Source organism: Hippoglossus hippoglossus, chromosome 11 (genome assembly GCF_009819705.1).
Source record: "Hippoglossus hippoglossus isolate fHipHip1 chromosome 11, fHipHip1.pri, whole genome shotgun sequence".
In the NCBI taxonomy this organism is placed as follows: Eukaryota; Metazoa; Chordata; class Actinopteri; order Pleuronectiformes; family Pleuronectidae; genus Hippoglossus; species Hippoglossus hippoglossus.
Genome location: NC_047161.1, coordinates 13,198,070 through 13,219,209, shown reverse-complemented (window position 1 = coordinate 13,219,209; position 21,140 = coordinate 13,198,070). Strand labels below are relative to the sequence as shown.

The following is a 21,140-nucleotide window of genomic DNA, read 5'->3' as shown; positions in this document are numbered from 1 at the left end:
AAAATATATTTTTTCTTTATAACTCGAGAAGCTGTTCACACTTTGGAAGCTCTGCTATGTATAATAACTGTTTGCATTCGTGTGCGTTTTAGAGAGAGAGAGAGAGAGAGAGAGAGAGAGAGAGAGAGAGAAGAGGAAGAGGACTCACTCCTCTTCAAAGTTAACATCACATCTTGACTCTCAGCTCAGTCACATGGTCTGCTCCTCCACCTCACGTCTCCATCAGGGCTATTTGCGCCTCCCGTAACCCGCATGCTGGTTGGCTGAGAGTCGGTCATCCCATCCGAGCTCCACATCGAGGAGGAAGGAGCGACGGAGCGCATCAATCCCCTGCACACACACTTTTCTATCTGGCCATATATATACAAGAGGCTGATTTCCAGACCGAGCGGCGCAGGGGCTGTGGAGGAGGTCGGACCGGTGCGATGATGACGGGGAGATCAGTGAAAGACGTTGACAGATACCAGGCTGTCCTCACCTCGCTGCTGGCGCGGGAGGAGAATAAATTCTGCGCCGACTGCGACTCCAAAGGTTGGTGGGTTTCTTTTTTATTGCGTCCTGGATGGTCGGTGTGTGTGTGTGTGTGTGTGTGTGTGTGTGTGTGTGTGTGTGTGTGTGTGTGTGTGTGTGTGTGTGTGTGTGTACATTTACTACACTGCAGAAATGCGGTGTTGCATTCATCAGCCCTCTTGGCCAATTAAATTGTACTATGGTGCAAGGCACGGGACCACATCCTCACAAGGCTGGAGCATGGCATGCAGCTCCATGATGCCAATGCTCCCCCCCCCCCCCCCCCCCCCCCCACTACCTCTAATCACTAGGAAAAGGTATCAATTAATCTGGATTTCCTTAATGATGAGAACTGGAGAGGTTTAAAACAGGATGAAATGAGCGATCAGGGAAAATTACTATTTAGTTTGCAAGTGACAAACCCCGATGGCAAATAAAACATACAAAAGGCAAATAAGAAAACACAATGACAATGAGAAAACACAACGACAATGAGGAAACACAACGACAATGAGGAAACACAACGACAATGAGAAAACACAAAAGCAATGAGAAAACACAACAACAATGAGAAAACACAACGACAATGTGGAAACACAACGACAATGACGAAACACAACGACAATGAAAAAAAACAACGACAATGAGAAATAACAACAGCAACGAGAAAACACAACGACAAATGAGAAAACACAAAGACAATGAAAAAACACAAAGACAATGAGAAAACACAACAGCAAAGAGAAAACACACCGACAAATGAGAAAACACAACAAATCACAAAAACACAACAGTGAATAAGAAAACTCATTTGTCAGCATTTCCTTCCTTTTTTTAAAACGGACAGTGCTTCCATCCAATCAGCACCGAGCCTCGCCGATAGTCGGTACCGACCTTTTCCAGGAGAAGATAATGTCGTTCTGTTTTTGCCCTTCAGGGCCACCGTATGTTCCCACAGGTTGAGCGCACACCGGGACACAGAGAAACCCAACTTAACAAAATCAGCTCTACACACTTTAATCTCATAATGGTGATATATAATGCAGGTCTATGGTTTTTTATATTTCTCTTGACTTAGATCAACATAAACTTCTGAATTAGTTCTGATATATATTGAAGGATTATTTCTACACACGTGGTAGCACCAGAGCCACTGTGTCAGTTTTACCCACTGACCCTGCTCTGTCTGTAGCCTCGGTCAGTGCAGGCCTTGGACTATGTCATCAGCTGTTTGCTGAACCTGTTCTGCCGTACTGGTGGTGAGGTAGACATTGCTGTTAGGGACTGAAGCCACGAACTGGTTCTCCAACATTTTGTGTGAAAGTTAATGATATCACTGCTCAAAATATATGTGTGTGCCACTATAGAGCAGGTGCACACATGGGAAACTAAAACCTAAACCAATTCCTAACATATACGTAGATTATACCTCCGTCAAGGCCGGACAGTCGCCTGCTGAAACCACGTTTTAATTCATTCATTATTTTGATCTGCACCAAAATACTCACACTCATTAATATCCGTCCCTTTAACTGATTATTTCACCTCAACATCCATGAATTCTTCTCTGAGGAATCAAGGAAAATGTGGAAAAAAACATCACATCTTGCAATATTAAAGAAAATTTAAAGAAACTCCTGGATCCGCTCCCTGAGCCAGAACCGCACCAAGATTTAATGGGTTCCTCCCTGATATGTATCACATCCTTCCACCAAGTTTCGTTCAGTCCTGTGGTTTGTTGTGTAACCTTGCCAACTAACAGACAAACAAAGAAACACACCAATTCAGACAAAAACACAAGCTCCTTGGTGGAGTCGACCAGTGTTGGTCCTCAGAGATAAACCTCAGGTGTCAGTAAATCTCCTCCTGTGTCACTGACAGTAATAATATAATAATAATAAGACCTTTATTTGTACAGCACTGATCTAAACAAGGTTACAAAGTGCTTCACACAAAAGAATCAATGGCAAAATGATAAATGAATTATAATAAAAGGTATTTTCAGTAACTGTCTTTATTACAGAGCTGTCATATCTTTGTTATTTGTTCTTATGTATATTTTGCTGCACCTATCGTCCACATGTTACCCGTAGGCTGCTTGCACTGCTTGTTCTGATGTAACGTGTTGTTGAGGCCGATGAGATCGACCTTGTGACGCCACACCAGGTGCGAGGAATGACTCCACGCGTCACTCGCTGTACACTTGCACGTCACTGGCACTGCTCCCAGCTCGGTCATTAATTCTCCAGTGGACGGCCCCTGGATGAGCGTAAATCACAGCACGCGGTCATGTGGGGAACAGGCCTCTGTGATTCCTCATGAAAACTTTATGAATGACAGCACCGAGCAGCTTCCCCTGCCTTTAACAGGAAGTGAGGTGTGTTCAGATCGGTGTTTGTCTTTCGATGCAGAGACGGAGGAGCGGACAGACAGCATCGGTGGAGGGGGGGGGGGGGGGGGGGGGGGGGGGGGGGGGGGGGGGGGGGGGGGGGGGGGGGCTATAAGTGCACACTCGTGTATCAGTTGTGTCACGGCTTTAAAAAAAAATCCTCCTTGTAATCTCCACAGTGTGTCTGCCTTCGGATTCGTGACTCAGCGGAGGAAACATGTGAAATCAATAAGTCGTGGTCGTTCCTCTCTGGATTCATGGAGCAGGCTGTGTCAGGGCGGGGGGGGGGGGGGAACGTTTAAGATGGACAGACAGACAGTATTTTGACCTCTGGAAAATGAGTTAACCTTTGTATGAATGTCACTGTTCGGGTGTCCTTTCTGTGTCTCTTTTTATATTTCTGTGTGTGTGTGTGTGTGTGTGTGTGTGTGTGTGTGTGTGTGTGTGTGTGTGTGTGTGTGTGTGTGTGTGTGTGTGTGTGTGTGTGTGTGTGTGTGTGTGTGTGTGTGTGTGTGTGTGTGTGTGTGTGTGTGTGTGTGTGTGTGTGTGTGTGTGTGTGTGTGTGTGTGTGTATCCCTGTCTCTGTGTTTCTGTATCTCTTTCAGCTTCTTTTCCTGCCAAATGATCGGCTGTGCTGATGAAGCATTGCAGAGTCTTTCATCAGAGACAGTGAGCAGGTCAAGTGGCTGTTGAGAAAAGAAAAATACGGATGCAATTATTTTTTCTGGCGATCCACTTACGTAACGTTGAATAACACCGTTGTGCCGATACAAATTCAAAGGATTGCTCTCGTAAGTGAGGAAGCCCACGTCTAGCCCCGTTGGAAACGTGTAAGTCAACGTAGGAACATGAGTAAAAGCTGTAAAAGCTGATCCAACACCTTGCTTGTTATTTTGTGATATATTCTTCATTTGCTCTTTAGAAGATGTCCCGATACAATCTTTCCCTTCGCGATACTGACTGACGTTTGCGCATCGTCCGATACCGATTGAATACCAGTGCATTTAAAAAAATAACTGATAACTGGTGTAGGCCACTTACCCTGTATGGAAGTGATGACTGATCATTGTTGAACTGGCTCAGGTTGAACCCTTTGGAAACCACAGAATTAATCCAACAGTCCAATCTTCCATTTTCCAGTTTGACAGTCATAACTGAAAAAGAACACAAATAGATAAATCGAAGAATATACAACAATTTTTCCCTTTAAATAGCTCGAAACTGAAGACTTACATAAGGTGCATGTTGCTGTTTTACTTGTGGGACTCTTAAGTGTGAAATATGACCAAATGGCTGACATTTTAACTACAGCTGTGGCAAAGGCTACACAAGCAGAAATCTTCTTCTCGCCGCACTAAAAACTGTACTTGCGAGAGTTTTGTGGCGGCGAAGAAGAAGAAGTGATTATCAGTGAAAGAAAATTGCAGTTTTATCTGGGTGAAACTACGCAGCATTTCCAACGCTGGTATCTGTATCTGAACATCTCTACTCTTAAGACTGTTTTTCCTGTTTTCTCGCTTAATTCTCCTTCTGAAATACAGAAAAATCTCAATGTCCTCAATAGAAGAAACAAAGTTTTATGAAACCTCTCATACACACGCTGCTTGTACAGTATATAGACAATGACATGGTTTGTGAAGCACTCGTAAAGCACACTGTGAGCACGTGTTTCTCTTTTACAAATATGCCCTTTGCATACTCTTTGAATAAAATATAAATAGAACCAGTAGATGTTGTTTGGCTTCAGGCAAACACGCTCGTGACCGATTCTAAAAAAGCAGTTGTGATCAGGCTCTTGCAGCTTATATAGAGAAGTGACTGTTGTCTAGACTACAATCAACAAAAGCCCAGGAAATAAACAGCCCAGTGTCTGTTGTGCATTTGTGTTGCAGTTGATATGTGAGGAGGGAAAGGACATAAGTTTGATTGCTGTGAAGAATGAGCCCTGTTTTCATTTGATACCCGTCACATCTCACTCCTAAATCATATTTGATTGGGCCTCCACTCCGATGACAGCCAGTGGCCGGAGGCATTTTGTTTTGGGGTCGTCCCTCCGTCCTGTGAACACGATATGTCAAGAACGCCTTGAGGGAATCTCTTTAAATTTGGTTCAGATATTCAGTTTGACTCAAGGATGAAATGATCAGACTTTTGTGGTCGAAAGTCAAAGATCAAGGCAATGGTGACCTTGTGTTCTTGTGATTGTGATATATCATGAACATCCATCGGAAATTTCATTACATCCGGCGCAAACAATCACTTGGAATCAAGGATTGACCTAATTAGAATTTGGAGGTCAACGGTCAAGGTCACTAGGTCATCACAAAACTCTTTTTTTTACCTTGAGATTGTTTTATCTTAAAAACGCCTTGAAGGGATCCTTTCAACTTTTGGACAATTTTGGTTCCCTTAGATTCATGGGTCAAATGTCAAGGTGTATTTCTTGCCACAACCCAAAGCACATTTTCTGTTCTGCATGTACTGTAAAAAAATAACATCTGGCTCCATATTCATTGATAGATCGTACATCATTCTCATTTCCCACCTTTTTCCATGTAGCTGATCTGTGCCGACACTGTGATGTAGGCTGATGCATGAACAGAGATGTTTCACCTCCTACCTGTTTAGCACATTTTCTCACATGTTTAAGTGTTACTCTTCTGTGGTTGCACACTTCTGCAAAACCACATGTTGCTCGTGGGTGTGCGCACCTTAAACTCATTTGTCCCCTCCACTTCCTCATCTCGAGTCAGGCTTTTGGCCATATGGCCCGTGATGAGGTTTGGTGTAATCTTGTTTGCTCTGGCGCAGATTACCGTGCGTTTATCACCTCCCTCCCTCAGGGTGAAGTGGAAGTGGTGAGATGTATGGAGCAAAGAGTGTGTTTTACACCAGCCTGTGAAAAAAAACACACAAAAACACAGTAGATCACTACCATGCTCTTCTTACTGTACCAATACCAGTGCAATGGTATATCAGCCTCTCTCTCTTTCCTCTGTACCACATGGCTTTCTTTAGTATTTGTATGCCGATCATTTCCTCATAATGAAACACTTTTACTGTAAATCCTCAATATGAGCAGCAAATAATAATAAGATTGTGTCGAGAGGTTGAGGCAGGTGCATAATGTGGTCAACACTTTACCCTCTGGCTTCGGTCCCAAGGGGCTTTGTGTGTGTGTGTGTGTGTGTGTGTGTGTGTGTGTGTGTGTGCGTTGCGCTAGAATAGAAGCCTGCCTTCTTTATTGTCTCCTATTGTGCTTGTGTTTACGTACATACCGGGCCTTGGTTGCTGTGGAGACATCACCTGGCGATGTCATGCCTTATCCCTCCACCGACACCACCCGCCGCCCCTCCCCTCCCACCACTTAATCTCATCCAATCAGAGGCCAGCAGGGATTTCCTTTGAAACAAGGAGGTGATTGGCTGTGTGTGTCCCCACACGGCTGGCATAGAGTTCAAAGTCACACATGTACCATGGATTGGGAGCCACAGTGACAGAGTACACTTCACATTAATACACTGGCATGGCTGCAGGCACCTGGGCAAATTAACCCACTGGGTCCCCTTTAAACCACCCAGGTCCTCCCACTCTGTGTGCAGTTTGTACATTATTCCTGGAATATTGCACATCCCCAGTTGTACAACACATAATAAATCAGCTGAACTTGATTTATTTGAGGTTTGGTCTCAAGATGAGACTAAGGTTCTTAACATGTCGTTTGAGGTGCATCAGGTGCAGTGAGATCATGTCAAACATCAACCTGCTATAGCTAGTTTACCTGGAACCTAATCACAGCAGCGGGTCATCGTGGACAAAACACCAGGAGCACCTTGTAGAATAGAAGGTGGTAACAAGAAAATGCAACTGACCACATATTCACAAAGGAAGCAGATATCTCATGGGATGGTGTAGCTTTAGCTCTCGTCATGTTTTTTGGATTACCGTGGATGAAGGTTGGCTTTTCACACTACATTTAGCCTGGGTCGGAGGGAGCCATAAGCCCCAGGGTAAGAAAGGCTTCACACTGGCACAATCCTGCCTCATGTCCAAAGTGGGCTTACCCCAACCTTAGCCTATATGGCCCTCCAGAGCAGGGTTAGCACTGGGATTGCTGGGTCATGCCCTCAAAATTGCTTGAACACAGGACTAAAATGTTTCAACAGCCATGTAACCCAGGGCTAGTAGAAGTGCAAAGGGAATCATATAAGCCTTGGGCTATACGTGTGTATGAAAAGAGGTTATCCTGCAAAGAATATCCCAGTTTGGAATCAAGACTCTATCTATCCATCTATCCATCTATCCATCCGTCCAAATACACAAATGAATATACGATAGAAGAACACAGTCTAACATTATAGAGATAATAACCATATGACCCACAGAGAGTACAAACAACAGTGTGTAAGTAGCAGCATAAAAGTGATGAGAGGGATGGAGAGTCTCAGTCATGTTTCGATGTATCATCCATTCAACCTCAGTGACTCACCTGCAGCCTCACAGTCGTGACACTCACATTGTGACACAGATGGTGGGTGCGTATTGGTAAATTATCAATAGGGGTCCATCTGTGTAGCACAGACTGTGACTGGGTCACTGGGTGGCCTCGGGGTTTCTGGGTGGGTGCACTTGCTGAGGGGCTTGAGAATAGGATGACTCTATACACAAGTGTTTGTGCGGTGGTGTAGGAGGGCGAGGAATCCACTGATGACTGAGGCCCTGTGGGATTACCCGGGTGCATGCAGGGAGCACCGTTCATCCTTGTGGGATATGGGCTAATGAGCCATATGCACCTGCTCGCGTGTGTGTGTTTTTGTGTGTGTACATGATCAAATCTGTTTGTATGACATGGTGGACTTGTGTGTGTCTCCATTTGTGCATATCAAGAAGAGAGATGTTAAAGTCTGATTCTATTTTTCAGTTTAGCTTGTTTGACATAATGAGAAGTGGAATATCACATGCAACTACAATCATGTCACATCAGGCCTCTTCACTATATATATTAATAACAAGTCAAACATCCAATAAAATACAAGAAACAAATACTAATTATTACTAGAATGGTACTCAGTGGAGCACAGTACCCAATATTCCCCTTAAATTCAATCAAGCTGCAGATTTTTTCATCAATACCTCTGTTTTATTTTTTGAAAATTCAACAAATGATAGGGCTAACACCCTGTAATGCAACGTTAAAGAAAGTAAAAAAAAAGAATTCCTGGATCCACCCTCTTAATTGAATCAGCTGTAAAAGTTAATCTTCCTTGGCCCATAACCCACCCTTAAGAAATTCAGTTCAGTAGTTTTTGCGTAACAGTGAGACCAACAGCAGTGAGAACACAACCTTCTTGGCAGAGGCAACTATCATTGTAGGTAAACTAGTCCACGTCTTCCATTAGCCACAAGCCACCTGATGGCTATTTATTATTTTAATAAGAAAAATCTGTCAGTTAGCCTCTAATTGCTGTCGCCACAGACACTAAACACACAGGTTTTCCATGTTGGTGTCGAACACAAGTCTGAATCTGGAAGTGCTGTCTGCTGGGCACCAGTTGAAAGGTGGTCTTTGAAATACTCCGGACTTTTGTAATGAACATGATGCACCACACAGAGCGATGAGCTTTTAGACGCGCTGGAATAACTTTTGTCGCAGACCTTCAAACCTTGAACAGAGCACAGTTAATGCAACTCAAAGCAGGAGAACTGGGAAACAGTCTTTGACTTCCTTTATTAAGCAAATTAGCTGTGAATGAGCCAAGAACCAGGATCTGTTGTTCACGTTCCCTGGAGATTTCAATGCTAAGCTCTCTTCACCCACGTTGTTTTCATTACAAATGTCCTGACCAAAGGTTTTGGTAGAAGTCTGGATAATACTGCTGTGTGTTTGTTAATGCATCATACATGTGTGTAGTGATCTATTTCCATACTTAAGATGGGTAAATATCCTTAGAAATATCCCAAGAATTAGGGTTATAGATTCCATTTCTGTGTGATATCAAAATCGATTATCAGGCTCTTGTTTGAGTCATACTCAAGAGTTTCAGTAAAAATTATAACATTGATACACGTTGATTACAATTGATATTCTAAGTCAAGTCGATTTTATTCATTTAGCCATAAATCACAAATTAGTCTTAGAACTTTAGGGTTCAACAGCTAAACCATTCCCAATATACTGCTTATATATTAATATATACCATTATGTACTGCAATAGAAGCAGGTAAATGCATACAAAATCAAAAACAACATGTGTCAGCATGATTATACAAACTTAATAGTGGTTATAAATGAATAGATAAATTAATAAAATTTGCAAATGGAATTGCCCTTTAAATTGAATGGATTAAAATATAAGTCTTAATTAATATTAAGTATACTGGTAAAGGGAAAAAGGATACATTTTGTAAGTGAAGGTCCTCTAATGTGTCGTAAATAGATGTGTGTGTGTGTGTGGGTGATTGACAGAGAGGCTCATTATAGAGCTGTGTTTGTGCCTCTTCCTCGTCATACCCCCTGCACCTCCCAGCAGGTCATCAAACAGCTGAAGTCCACTTTTTGATGACTATAAAAATCCACTCTTGTTTGTCTCCGTTTTCCGCTCTCATCCCGTCGCTGCCTTTTCCTCCCCTGATGTGCCTCAAGCGGCATGTCTGACAACCACAGTCATTTTCTTTTTTGCCAGGGTGATTCATCAATCGCTTATGCAAACCCTTTAGTATAAAACCCGAGGACTGATTTATTAGTCAAACCTTGCGTATTTAATTATAGCTCAAAGAAGGTGTTGGCAGCTGGTCTTTGATTAAAGAGAAAAAAAGAAAAAGGGGAACTCGGCAGAGGAGAAATGTGCAATGCAAACCCTGTTTGTTTCCTTTTTTTAGCAGTCTGTTCCTCCTACTCTCCTCCTTCTAAATCTGTTCGAAGTACCTGGAGGTGAGCACTGTTGCTGGATAGATATACTGCACATTGGTCCCGTCTCAAGCATTGATTGGAACCAAAGAAGCTCCTGTGGTGCATGGAGCAGGTGTTATTCACTTAGAATGTTTCATCTTCAGCTCTGTTCATCCTGGAAAATGTCTGTTGACAATTGCTCATAATCTTGGAGGACGTAAATGACGTTCCTTCCTGAAGAAATATTTAAAAAAGGAAATGATTGAAATAACAAACTTGAGTAGGACGAGAGGAGAAATGTTAAGTCTGCCTGCATAGTGTATCAAGTTGGACAAATCTGTTTTGTAATGACAGTATCTCAAGTTTAATCACGTAAAGCCCCAATAACTTTAGCTGATGAGACTTGAGAGACTTAATTATTTGTTTTCAATTTTAAGTAATTTTAGTTTTAACATTTAAGAAATTTTATCCAAATCTGAACTTTATATGAACAAACATGTATTATAAGTAGTGACCAAATCATTATTGTTTAATGGGAACAAAATGGGTCCAAGAATGGCTCCTAGCTGGACACCACAAGTACATTACTAAACACATATACAGTATATACATATATTTCATCATAAAACAAAAAGTCAATCCATTCAGATGTTGGACGTGTTTCAGTCAGATGAGAAGTCAAGGGGACACTGTACTGAGCAGAATTCATCCTCTGGGCACCATGAAAACCAGCAATACAGTCAATCAATTACATGTGTTATTTCACCGGATAAGTGAAACTTCAGACTTCACCAAAGTGGTCAACCAACCAGACAATGGGCCAGCAGACCAACACTGACCTCTCTGGAGACACACAGCATGGCCGAAAAGAGATATAATTTCGTAAAATATATACAACCAATTGGGGAAAACCAGGGTGAAGGGTAGAGAATGTACAGAAATAAGAGAATTAGAGCTGCAAGAGAGAGATATGGTTGGACAAGGGAGAAGAGTATAGGGAGGCTGGGTCGGTGAATGAGAGAGATTATAAATGGTGGCTAGGACACAGCAGGAGCCTTAGAATAAAGATGAGGAGGACAAACTAATCCTGCATTTGGGGAGTTCAACACAATTGACCATCTATGCTTTCCCTGTGACAGTGCCAATGTATACAGCAGCTAAGCAGGCTTTGCAGGAGTAATTCTACTATTATTAGCCGGCATGACAGCTAATGCTCCAGCCAGACGGTCAGGATGATGGACATCTGTCTGACCACTGACCATCCGTTTATGTTGCTTACTGGCTTGCTCTATTTGCCTCTTTTTGTCTGTTTTGTTTATCAATTTCAGAATAACATTGAGCAAAAGGGAAACACATGAAAAATCACTCCCTGTCCAGTGGCTTCCTGTTAATAATCCAAATAGAATAATGGTTTATTTTTTAGTGTGCATAGCTCAGGACGCAACCTAGACAATTGGCTATTATTTGACTCAGCACCTAGACTCAGGGTTTCCGCAGCTGGCACAAAGAGGAAGGTTTTGAATGTTTTCTCCTCTCAAACTCGGCTTCCTCTTACATTTGCATAGAATGGCCTCTCTTAATAAACACGGCACAGTGACTTCAGGGGAGAAAGAATCTTAACTAAAAGCTGCTCTTCCACCTGGTGGTGAAAAGACCACAGCACACCAGCTTGCACCTAGGTTGGAAGCAAGGACTCATTGCGGAGATGAGCGGAAAGGTGGAGACAGAAGCAGAGGGGTGGTTGGACCTTGGCTAGAATGAGGAGAGGAAAGGAAGGGGGGTGGCAGGAAGAGATGGAGGGAAGAGAAGAAGAGGAGGAGGGGTGAGAGAAGAGGGGGTTGTCGGGAGGGAAGCACCAGCGCTCTCTTTGAAGCTGACTGTACTCTTTGAAGAAGACGGTTGCATAATTTGAGCAGAAAAATAGACTGATGGGGTTGTTTTTTATTTACCCCCCCTCTCAGAGCCTGTTTAGGCGAAGGACCCTGACAGCTCTGCAGATAGAAGGAAGATCCACACAAGCACAAACAATATATGACACTTAAAGCTAAGTAATAATAATACAAGGGGCTAAATGTTGGCTACACAGTACACAAATACATATGGCATTAAGATGGACAAAATAGGCTACTTGGATAACATTGCACCCACACACACAGAGCTCATGACCAAATGAGTAATCATCCCTGCAGGTATCCAGGCCCTGTATTTGTGTATTTGTGTGTGTGTGTGTGTGTGTGTGTGTGTGTGTGTGTGTGTGTGTGTGTGTGTGTGTGTGTGTGTGTGTGTGTGTGTGTGTGTGTGTGTGTGTGTGTGTGTGTGTGTGTGTACTCCCCCTCTCTCCTCTCAGTCTCGATTAAGTAGGCTAACTCTCCTATTGGATCCCATTATGTGTCAGGACAGCGCATGACTTACTCGGGATTAGACGTGTTCCCAGCTGAATTCAAACTCATAATTGAGGTTTCAGGCTCGTCTCCTCGATAATTGGGCTGAAATTAATCAGAGTTTTGCTCATCGTTCTTCAGCCTCTGTACTACTTCCTCTCTTGCATCACCTCTACCTCCCTTATACACCTCTAGATGTTCTTCTTTTTAAGGCCTGCGTGGGTGACAGCCAGTGGCCGGAGGTGTTGTGTTTTCTGTCCATCTCAACTCAGCCTTTAGGGACGTTCATCTACTTTTGACCAGTTGTAACTTGGACTCAAAGATTAACTGATTTGTTTTCAGTGGTCACGATTACCTCATATTATTGTGACTGCAATATATCAGTAACACCTGGAGGGAGTGAAACTGCACTGTTTGGCGAAGACAAACATATATATTGCTAGTTTTTCTCAGTTGTTTCATTGTCCATGTATTTCATCAGCTTCCCCTAAAGACTCTCTAACATTATCGGCCTTCTTTCATTTACCAGGTCCAAGATGGGCGTCCTGGAATTTGGGTATTTTTATCTGCATCCGCTGTGCTGGTATCCATCGAAACCTGGGCGTTCACATCTCCAAGGTCAAGTCCGTCAACCTGGATCAGTGGACGCAGGAGCAGGTCCAGGTCAGAGGTCATGCAGATACAGATATGAACAGAGATGGTAACATTTATTACATGTTAGCGTGTTATTATTCGCGCGTCTAGATTACATACAAAGTCAATGCAAAGACACAAGTATCACGCCACAAAACAGCAAGAATCATGTAAGTACATTGCTTCAAAAAAAGCCAAACTACAAAGTGTGATTAATGCGAATCGCGCATTTAGGGCCTTCACGTCACGATCGGTGTGACCAGACAGTATCAAAACAGATATAAGGTACATGATGATGGGTTTCAAGGATTCCTGCTGACATGTGTCCACTTTGAAGCATATATGTACTTCAAAACAAAAAAACTCGCTTTGACGGCTGCACACTAGACTTTCCTTTGGCAAACTGTGACTTTTCTAATATTGTAAGAACACTATCATAGCATGAGACCTTCCTTGCATCAGAAAGGAGCATTTGTTGGATCAATGCTTTGAAACAGTAAAAAAAAATTGGATTACTGCAACTGTATCTTTCAAGGATTCGCCATGATTAAGCATGAAAGGGAGATAGTTTTAATACTTGTACATTCACATACATACAGTAGAGGAAGTAGACACTTTCTCATTTGTATGCTGCTCATCCTGTCTGGGTCTGATAGGCGGCAAAGTCAGCATTATGCTTCCCTGTGTGATAATATCCTGCAGTCAGCGTCTTTCTTTTTCTCTTCTCCGCATACATACACAAAAAGGATTTACATCGTTTTAATAGCAGAAGTCCACTTCTTTTTAATCACTGGAAACACAATAGGATGAGTATGTTGGATATTGTATTTTTCCTTTATTACCTATTACTTACCTGTTATGTGTTGGTGACCCCAGTGTGTTCAGGAGATGGGAAATGCGAAGGCCAAACGTCTCTATGAGGCTTTCGTACCTGAGTGCTTCCAGCGCCCTGAGACAGACCAGTCTGCAGAGATCTTCATCAGGGACAAGTATGATAAGAAGAAGTACATGGATAAGGTCATTGACATCCAGATGCTCAGAGTGAGTCTGCACACACTCTCAAAAGGTTTGTACTTGTGTCTCAATCCATGGAACAGAAAAGAACTGCAAGAGTGACTTCACATTTCTCTGTGCAGAAAGAAAAAAGCTGCGACAATATACCCAAGGAACCGGTCGTGTTTGAGAAGATGAAATTGGTGAGTGCATCCTTGTATGTTCCCGCTGCTTGAATCACAGCGTTAAGAGGGCATAACTGACCTCATCGTGTCCTTAGAGATAGATGAGACTCAGATGTGCAGGAGAGTTTCTGGAGAGACTCTGTCTTGTTTGTCGCTGGAGATGTGTTACATGAATCATAACCATTTAGTCTGTTATGACAGAAAAAAGACATCAGCCCGAAGACAGTTTCCCAGTCTGTTACAGACCTGCTTGGACTAGGTATTCTACCTCACACACACACACACACACACACACACACACACACACACACACACACACACACACACACACACACACACACTCACACACATACACACACACACACAGCATTGTATAAATATACAGATTTCCACCTGAATCCAGCTTGTCTTCTTCAGAAAAGCTAAACCCAACAAATATCTAGTTACAGTTCATGAATTTCAGGTTTGATAAATTGATGTGAAAATAGTTATAGTTACAACCATAGTTGAAACCATTATTATCATAACCATGCCTCCATCTCCCCTCTGTCAGATGCCCCTGCACCAAGTCCTGCAGTGTCTAATGGTGGAGGATGTGTTCCAGACTGTAACACAACACAGAGCCCAGCGGTGTCTAATCCACCTCTGGCACACTCTGCCCTGGATCTCTTTAGCTCTCTGCCAACGCCCTCCTGTGTTTCCTCCGCTAAAACCACGGTAGGAGATAAAACACTGTGCACACCGTACGCTCTCCACAGGACCCCTGGGGTTTTGGAAAGCTGCCCCTTATAGACGTGTTTTCATTTGCCTCTTTTGTCACCTTTGCCTGCATCCTGTCACCATTGATAACCTTTTTTCTCTCTGTCTTTCTATCAATGCTCCCTGCCACCCACCTACCCCCCCCCCCCCCCCCCCCCCCCCCCCCCCCAGCCTGTTTTCAGTTCTATGCCTCAGAGCAGAGTGACTGCCTCTGTGCCTGCAAACCTCAGTCTGTTCCTGGATCCAGCGCCCAAAGCAGAGGAGGGCACCGTCAAGAAGCTGTCCAAGGACTCTATTCTCTCCCTGTATGCTTCCACCCCCTCAGTGCACGCCAGCAGTATGACTCCTCACGGTGTGGACTGCATTCATTTTTACAAGGGGTTATTTTCACCATCTTTTCTGAATCAATTTATGTTTTTGTGGTAATAATGGACCTATTAACTATGAATAGAGACAGTGTGCTTGAATTAGTCGAATTACAACCAGACCCTGCAGTTCCCCTGAACTCCATTGAGCCTTTTAGTTAGTTGATTTGGTTTTGGCCCACAAATGAAATGTTTGTTTCTCTGTTTTCCATGAAAATGCCACCAAACCAAAAGTCTGATGAAGTTAGCAACTATAGCTTATGGTCACAGTGAAGCATCTATGCAACTATAGATCCAGATGTATCCTTTAAGAGTTGGTGGAGATCTAAACCGGGCTAAAAGAAGAAGAAATATTACACTTCTAACTGCAAATGAAGGCTAACTCCGCTCCTGGATCTGCAAATAGTGTCAGACACTGCTCCCAAGTGGTGATACTAAACAGTCCATTCAGTTTAGGTTTGTCTCATCAAAGAGTATAACACTGCTCCCTGTCTGTGATTGTTTTCAGCAGGCATGTACATGAACCAAATGGGATATCCGACACACCCGTACGGTTCCTACCATTCCTTAGCCCAGACAGCTGGAATGGGAGGTGCCATGGGGACATCACAAATGTCGATGATGGGACAGCAACAGAGCAGCATGATGGGGCTTCAACAAAATACTATGATTGGAGTACAGCAGAATGGCATGATGGGGCAGCAGAATGGCATAATGGGTGCCCAGCGGGTCATGGCTCAGCCTAGCGGCATCATGACATCACCCTACATGACGGGGATGACCCAGGGTATGATGGGACAGCAACAAAGTGGAATGATGGTCCAGCAACAGAATGGCATTATGGGACAGCAGCAGGGTGGGAAGATGGGACAGCAGCAGAGTGGGATGATGGGACAGCAGCAGGTTGGAGGTTTAACCACATTACCACACCAGCAGGTTTATGGAGTGCAGCAAACCCAGCAGCTACAGTGGAACATTGCCCAGGTGAGTCACGATGGAAACATTGTGCAAGTTCCCCGGACACAGTTTTTCTAGAACAAAAACAGATTTAATGTGGGTTTTTTGGGTTTCAGATGACTCAGCACATGGCCGGCATGAATGTCTACAACACCAACGACATGATGGGATACAGCAGTCAACACATGGGAGGTTCAACAACTCAGAGTTCAGTGCACATGACCGCACACATCTGGAAATGAACCCATCTAAGAACTTGTCCCAATGACCAACAAAACAGAGGGGGAAATGAGTAGTGGGACTATGTGGATTAGACTCTCCATAAGACATTTTCTGATGCAAGGGTGGAAGAAGAGGAGGAGGAGACACGTGTGAAGGAGGATGTTGGGGAAACCACTACTACCTCTCTTTCTCTCTCCTCTCCGCCCATGCTTCCTCTCTTCTTGTCTCATCAATGGCCATGTTTTGCAGATTTCCATGCTTGCCTTCAGAACATTTTGGTATGACGACCAAGACAACAGGGTTCAGAGGCCAGTGGTTAGGGCTATGCATCTTCTTTTGTAACTATAGCCTGGATGTCAGCGTGTTCACATGCACATACATATCTGCTGGATGTGGGTGTCAACAAACTGCTTGACTTTAAAGAAAAGTTTGGTTTTTGGAGGATGTCACTGTTTTTCCTTATTGACTAGGGTCCAGAATACACATGGATGCATTTACTCTCTCTTAGTGTGTGTAGTTTGAGGGTATATCAAACAATGAGGTTAGCCTAGCTTAGCTTCACTGGTTGATGTGCTCAAATACTGATATCTATTGGAACTAGTAGTATTTTCTCTAAAAGGAGGGAAATATTTCTTGTTGCAAGGTTGAGGCATTAACAGGGTAATTTTTACCAGAAGGGATTGTTATTAGGTCCCGGATTTTGCACAGATGTAGACAAAAGCTTTGTCCAGCTTTTTTTTTAATTTCCAGCTGACCCATTTTAAATGAGAACGTCACAAGGGATCTTAAATGCGTTTGATGGCTACATATGTGATATCATTGCAAACGGTATCATCCAGGCAATCTGAAGTTTTATGTAGGTTAAGGAGATTTTAGAACTTTTATTCAAACGTAACCATTTGCGTGATTACCTTATACATAGTACTTTAACAAGCAAGATTTTAAGAGGTTAAATAATGTTTCATTATTCATATTTTTAAACAGGATGATTTTGACAGTACTCGAGAAAAGGTTTTAAGAATGACTTCGCAATGTGCTATGCTAAGCAATGCACGCTATCTCGAATAATGCACTTGGCTGGAGTTGCTAAAGTGAAAGCTTCAGGTTAAGCTAACAGTCCTTTTAGCTGCAGCAATATTTGTATTTACATTTTTTTTTTATTTAGCTCAATCATATAGGCTTTTATAAAAAGTGATATGAGTGGAGATTAATTTTAAAGTTATATTTCCCCGCTTCTGAGAAGAACTGCTATTATTTAGTGAAATATAAAAATCCAGGAATTAAAATCGGCTAGGAGCTGATCGGCTAGGAGATTATCGGCTAGGCTAATTACCCCAGTCATCATACCATTAAACTGCACAATTAAAAGAGACTGGCTCTGTGTTAGTAAGAACATTTATAAAAACCCAGAAAAAACAATGTATTCCTCAAGTTGTCCTACCCATCCAACAATAATAGAATTTTAGATATCCCCAGATGCGTTGATTTCCACCGTCTCAGCTGCAGAAACCTACCTAAACAGCCCAAAGTAATGATGTCTGCTACTCTATTTACAGAAAGCTTCTTCTAGAATCAATAAAGGGGATTTTGGTAGACCAAAGATCAATGCTTTATTGCGGTTGTACAGTGTTCTCATGTGCTTTACTGTACAGCCACTCAACTAGTGATTACTAGACAAATCAATTCGTCTGTTCTTTCATAATATGTTTGGTTATAACTGCAATTCACTGTGCTTTTTCCCTCGGAAGGGGTAAAAAAACACTTAGAACAGTCACTCGCATGCAATTTTATCATGTAAGCGCTCACGAAACTCAAGTTAACAATCTACCTTGTACAATAGAGGCCTCAATTAATGTTGAATGTCTGTAAATAGGAGAGAGGCCGGGACGAGAAAAACTTAAAGGCACAGATCAGTCGTGTTTCAGATGCTTCCACTGAATTGCATGAGGAGAATGTTTATCTAGCTCTGATTGTACTGTATGTACCGTGTGTTTACTATGATGTCCGAATGTGTCTCTGGAATGTGTCCTCTCTACTGTACATGTCCACCAGTGTTTGACGAAGAAAATCTTGATGATCGTGTGTCCTGAATGTACCTGACTAATTTTGAAAACATACTCGTATTGTTGGGGTATTTTTTTATTATTCTGTGACTCTTGTCTGGCAACACACACTTGTGTCCTTTGAATGTTCTGTGGTCAACAGCGTCCTGTCGGTTTTCTGGCCGAATCGTTCAATTCGTCAGAGTTGTTCTATAAATGTCGTATCATTGGATTAGGAGCAAACTGTGACCAAGGCGAATCCGTTTTCAGGTCATTCTGAGGACGTTTACAATTTGACCAAACCACATTGTGAGGCAAAAAACAGATTGTGCGAGAAAGGTGAACTGAAACACTGAGATGTGACAGACACTGACTAACCCTCTTTCCCCACAACTCCACGCAAAGCATCTCTCAGATCTGAGTATTTGTAGATACGTTCATTCTTATATCTGCATGAAGCCATTACTGTAAATATTATCAGTCTTTCTGAAGCACTTTGGTGTTAAGTTGCCACTTTTTAAGTGAGGGGTAAATATGCAAAAGACACCACTGTAAGGTGGCAAACAAATGAACGTACTCTGGCATAATAAGATTCTTATAACTGCTGCCAATAGCAGTCCAGCCTGCACCACCCGGAAACTCTTTCTTTACATTTTGCTCATTTGGTGGCTGCAGAGGCAGCGGTGTGACAGCAGCAGTCACCTTCTCTGCTGAGACCGATATTACCAGGAGAGAAAAGTGTTGGCTCTGCTCTGCAACAGCCCATTTGTGGGTTAGCGATGACACTGATTGTGGAAAAAGGGAGTGAAAATCCATCCCTGTGGGCGATAAGGCTTCACCGGCAGCCGTCTCATTCGGTTTAACTTTAGGTTGCTTGAAATCAGTTCCCTTTTTTTTGGTTTGGTATATTTTCTGTCAAATAAAAGCAAATAAAGGAATGTATCTTTTTATGTACTTGTCAATCAAGATATTGTACTTTGTTCCTTATGAGATTATCTCTGTATATTATGTTCTATTATGTTCTTAAATAAGATTGATGAACATGTATATAGTATGTCTACATTTTTTTCATAGACTTTGCTCCTTTTGATTTCATGTTCCCACAAAAGACAAAATATGTAACATGATACTTGTCCATGTGAAAACATACAAAATAAATCATGTTTTGATTATATTCTAAATGTCGTGTCGACCTAGTTTTTGACCTTTGCACCTACTCTAATGTCAACTCTTAGCCTGGTAGCCTGGCAAATCAGTGCTGAATAAGATCAATGACACGTTTCACCTATGAAGATGTTATAATAAACTCATGAGAATGTTTTGTGATTCAAATAAACTTTATTGACTTTGCGTCCAGATGTCAAAGGGCATGCAGATACAGGCTTCTGAATCCAAAATTGTTCTTTTTTTGTTTGTTTTCCTTTTTCCTCAGTTTGGTTCCATTTTCTTACAAAACTACGTGCACCTTAAGTAATCAATTCTGCAGCGTACAAACCACAAAAATACCAGTTTTACATTATCAAATACTGCACATAGAAAACATTTACAAAGCACAGGTATAAAATTACAGCTCCCTTTTTTTCTTCTTTGCCATAAACAGCAACAACTTCTCCTCAGACAGTCTGCTACACTTTGCCCTTTGAAACGTACTCTGAACACTCCGCAGTGGAAAGGTTAAGGCCAGTTAAGAAAAGACAACCATTCATCTACCAACACCAGCAAATGTTTTGACGCTTCCTTCTGTCTTTACATTGGATTCCAAGGTATCAATCTCCTTTTGTGTGCTTGGAAATATAATGGCGGTGCATTAAATATAATCAAAACCCTTCGGAGACTGACTTGTTGGGGGATCCATATCAATGTTGTGCTTTGCTGGGCTTGATAAGATAAAGGTTGTCTTGACAGTGGGGAGGGGGAAGCTACAGTGGCCTTCATGTCGTCTGACAGACATCTAAATGAACAGAATGGCTACTCAGGAAGCTTGTGCTGTGATCACCGACATGTAGAGACGCGGATGAAGACAAACCCGACGTATTCAGCGGCTAAAAACTCCCAATTTGTCCCACAACTCAGCAGTGATGTCTGTTTTTGTTCTCTGCGACACCTGCTACATTGGTAAACAGACATTTGGAATGCATGCTTCATTAGAAAAATTAAAAGAAATATATAAATTGAAGCTCATGGGGACTATCATAGGAATAGCAAGTTATTATTCATAATGCATTGCATGCTCTGTTGAGTCTGAATTGCTTGTGGTGCTTGCAAATGTGATTTGAGTGAATATCCTCTTTGTCCTCAGCCGACAGTGGCACCACATCACCAGCTCTATAGGGAACCAGAAAGAGGCTGAAGACAAGAGTGAGGGGCCCCCAGCAAACAGTGAGGGGGCCACAGCCGATGGTTATTGCCAGAAGAACTAGGCTAAAGTCCATGCTACTTAAAGATACAGCATATTTGTTTTGCATGACATTTGGATTCTCTAATAACGTGATACTGGGTCAAACTAACATCATCATCATCCTTGTTGTCGTGTTACATGTTATTATCTCAATTATTAATCATCGTTATCATACCATCGGGAAGATTAAATACAAGAAAATCATCGGAGGAACCATGCGGCAAACATTTTCTAGTTCAAAGTACAAAAATCAGACCAGCTCCATCTGATCGATAGATTAGTCAATAAGTTATCGGTGCGGGGGGGGGGGGGGGGGGGCAGCAATCCCTTTTTTTTTTTTTTTTTACTCGAAACCCGTTGTGGCGATTTAAATAAATAAAGGAAATGCATTTCGCCAGACAGAAGTCATGCTCGTTT

The 21,140-nt window shown here is 42.4% G+C and overlaps 1 protein-coding gene across 4 annotated transcripts; it reads left to right on the top strand.

Moving 5' to 3' along the window:
* Window positions 1-105: 105 nt before the first annotated feature.
* On the top strand, window positions 106-19,502 carry smap2 (small ArfGAP2). 4 transcript variants are annotated; one of them, XM_034601126.1, is made up of 9 exons: window positions 106-531; window positions 12,699-12,832; window positions 13,679-13,843; window positions 13,939-13,998; window positions 14,182-14,239; window positions 14,534-14,697; window positions 14,905-15,091; window positions 15,616-16,088; window positions 16,178-19,502. In XM_034601126.1, exons 1-9 carry the CDS (start codon window positions 426-428, stop codon window positions 16,301-16,303), a joined length of 1,473 nt encoding a protein of 490 aa, XP_034457017.1. In that variant the 5' UTR covers window positions 106-425; the 3' UTR covers window positions 16,304-19,502. The 4 variants fall into 4 exon arrangements, with proteins under 4 accessions (XP_034457017.1, XP_034457019.1, XP_034457016.1 ...); XM_034601128.1 differs by having other exon boundaries at window positions 107-531; window positions 14,911-15,091; XM_034601125.1 differs by having other exon boundaries at window positions 108-531; window positions 15,613-16,088.
* The last annotated feature ends 1,638 nt before the right edge of the window (window positions 19,503-21,140 follow it).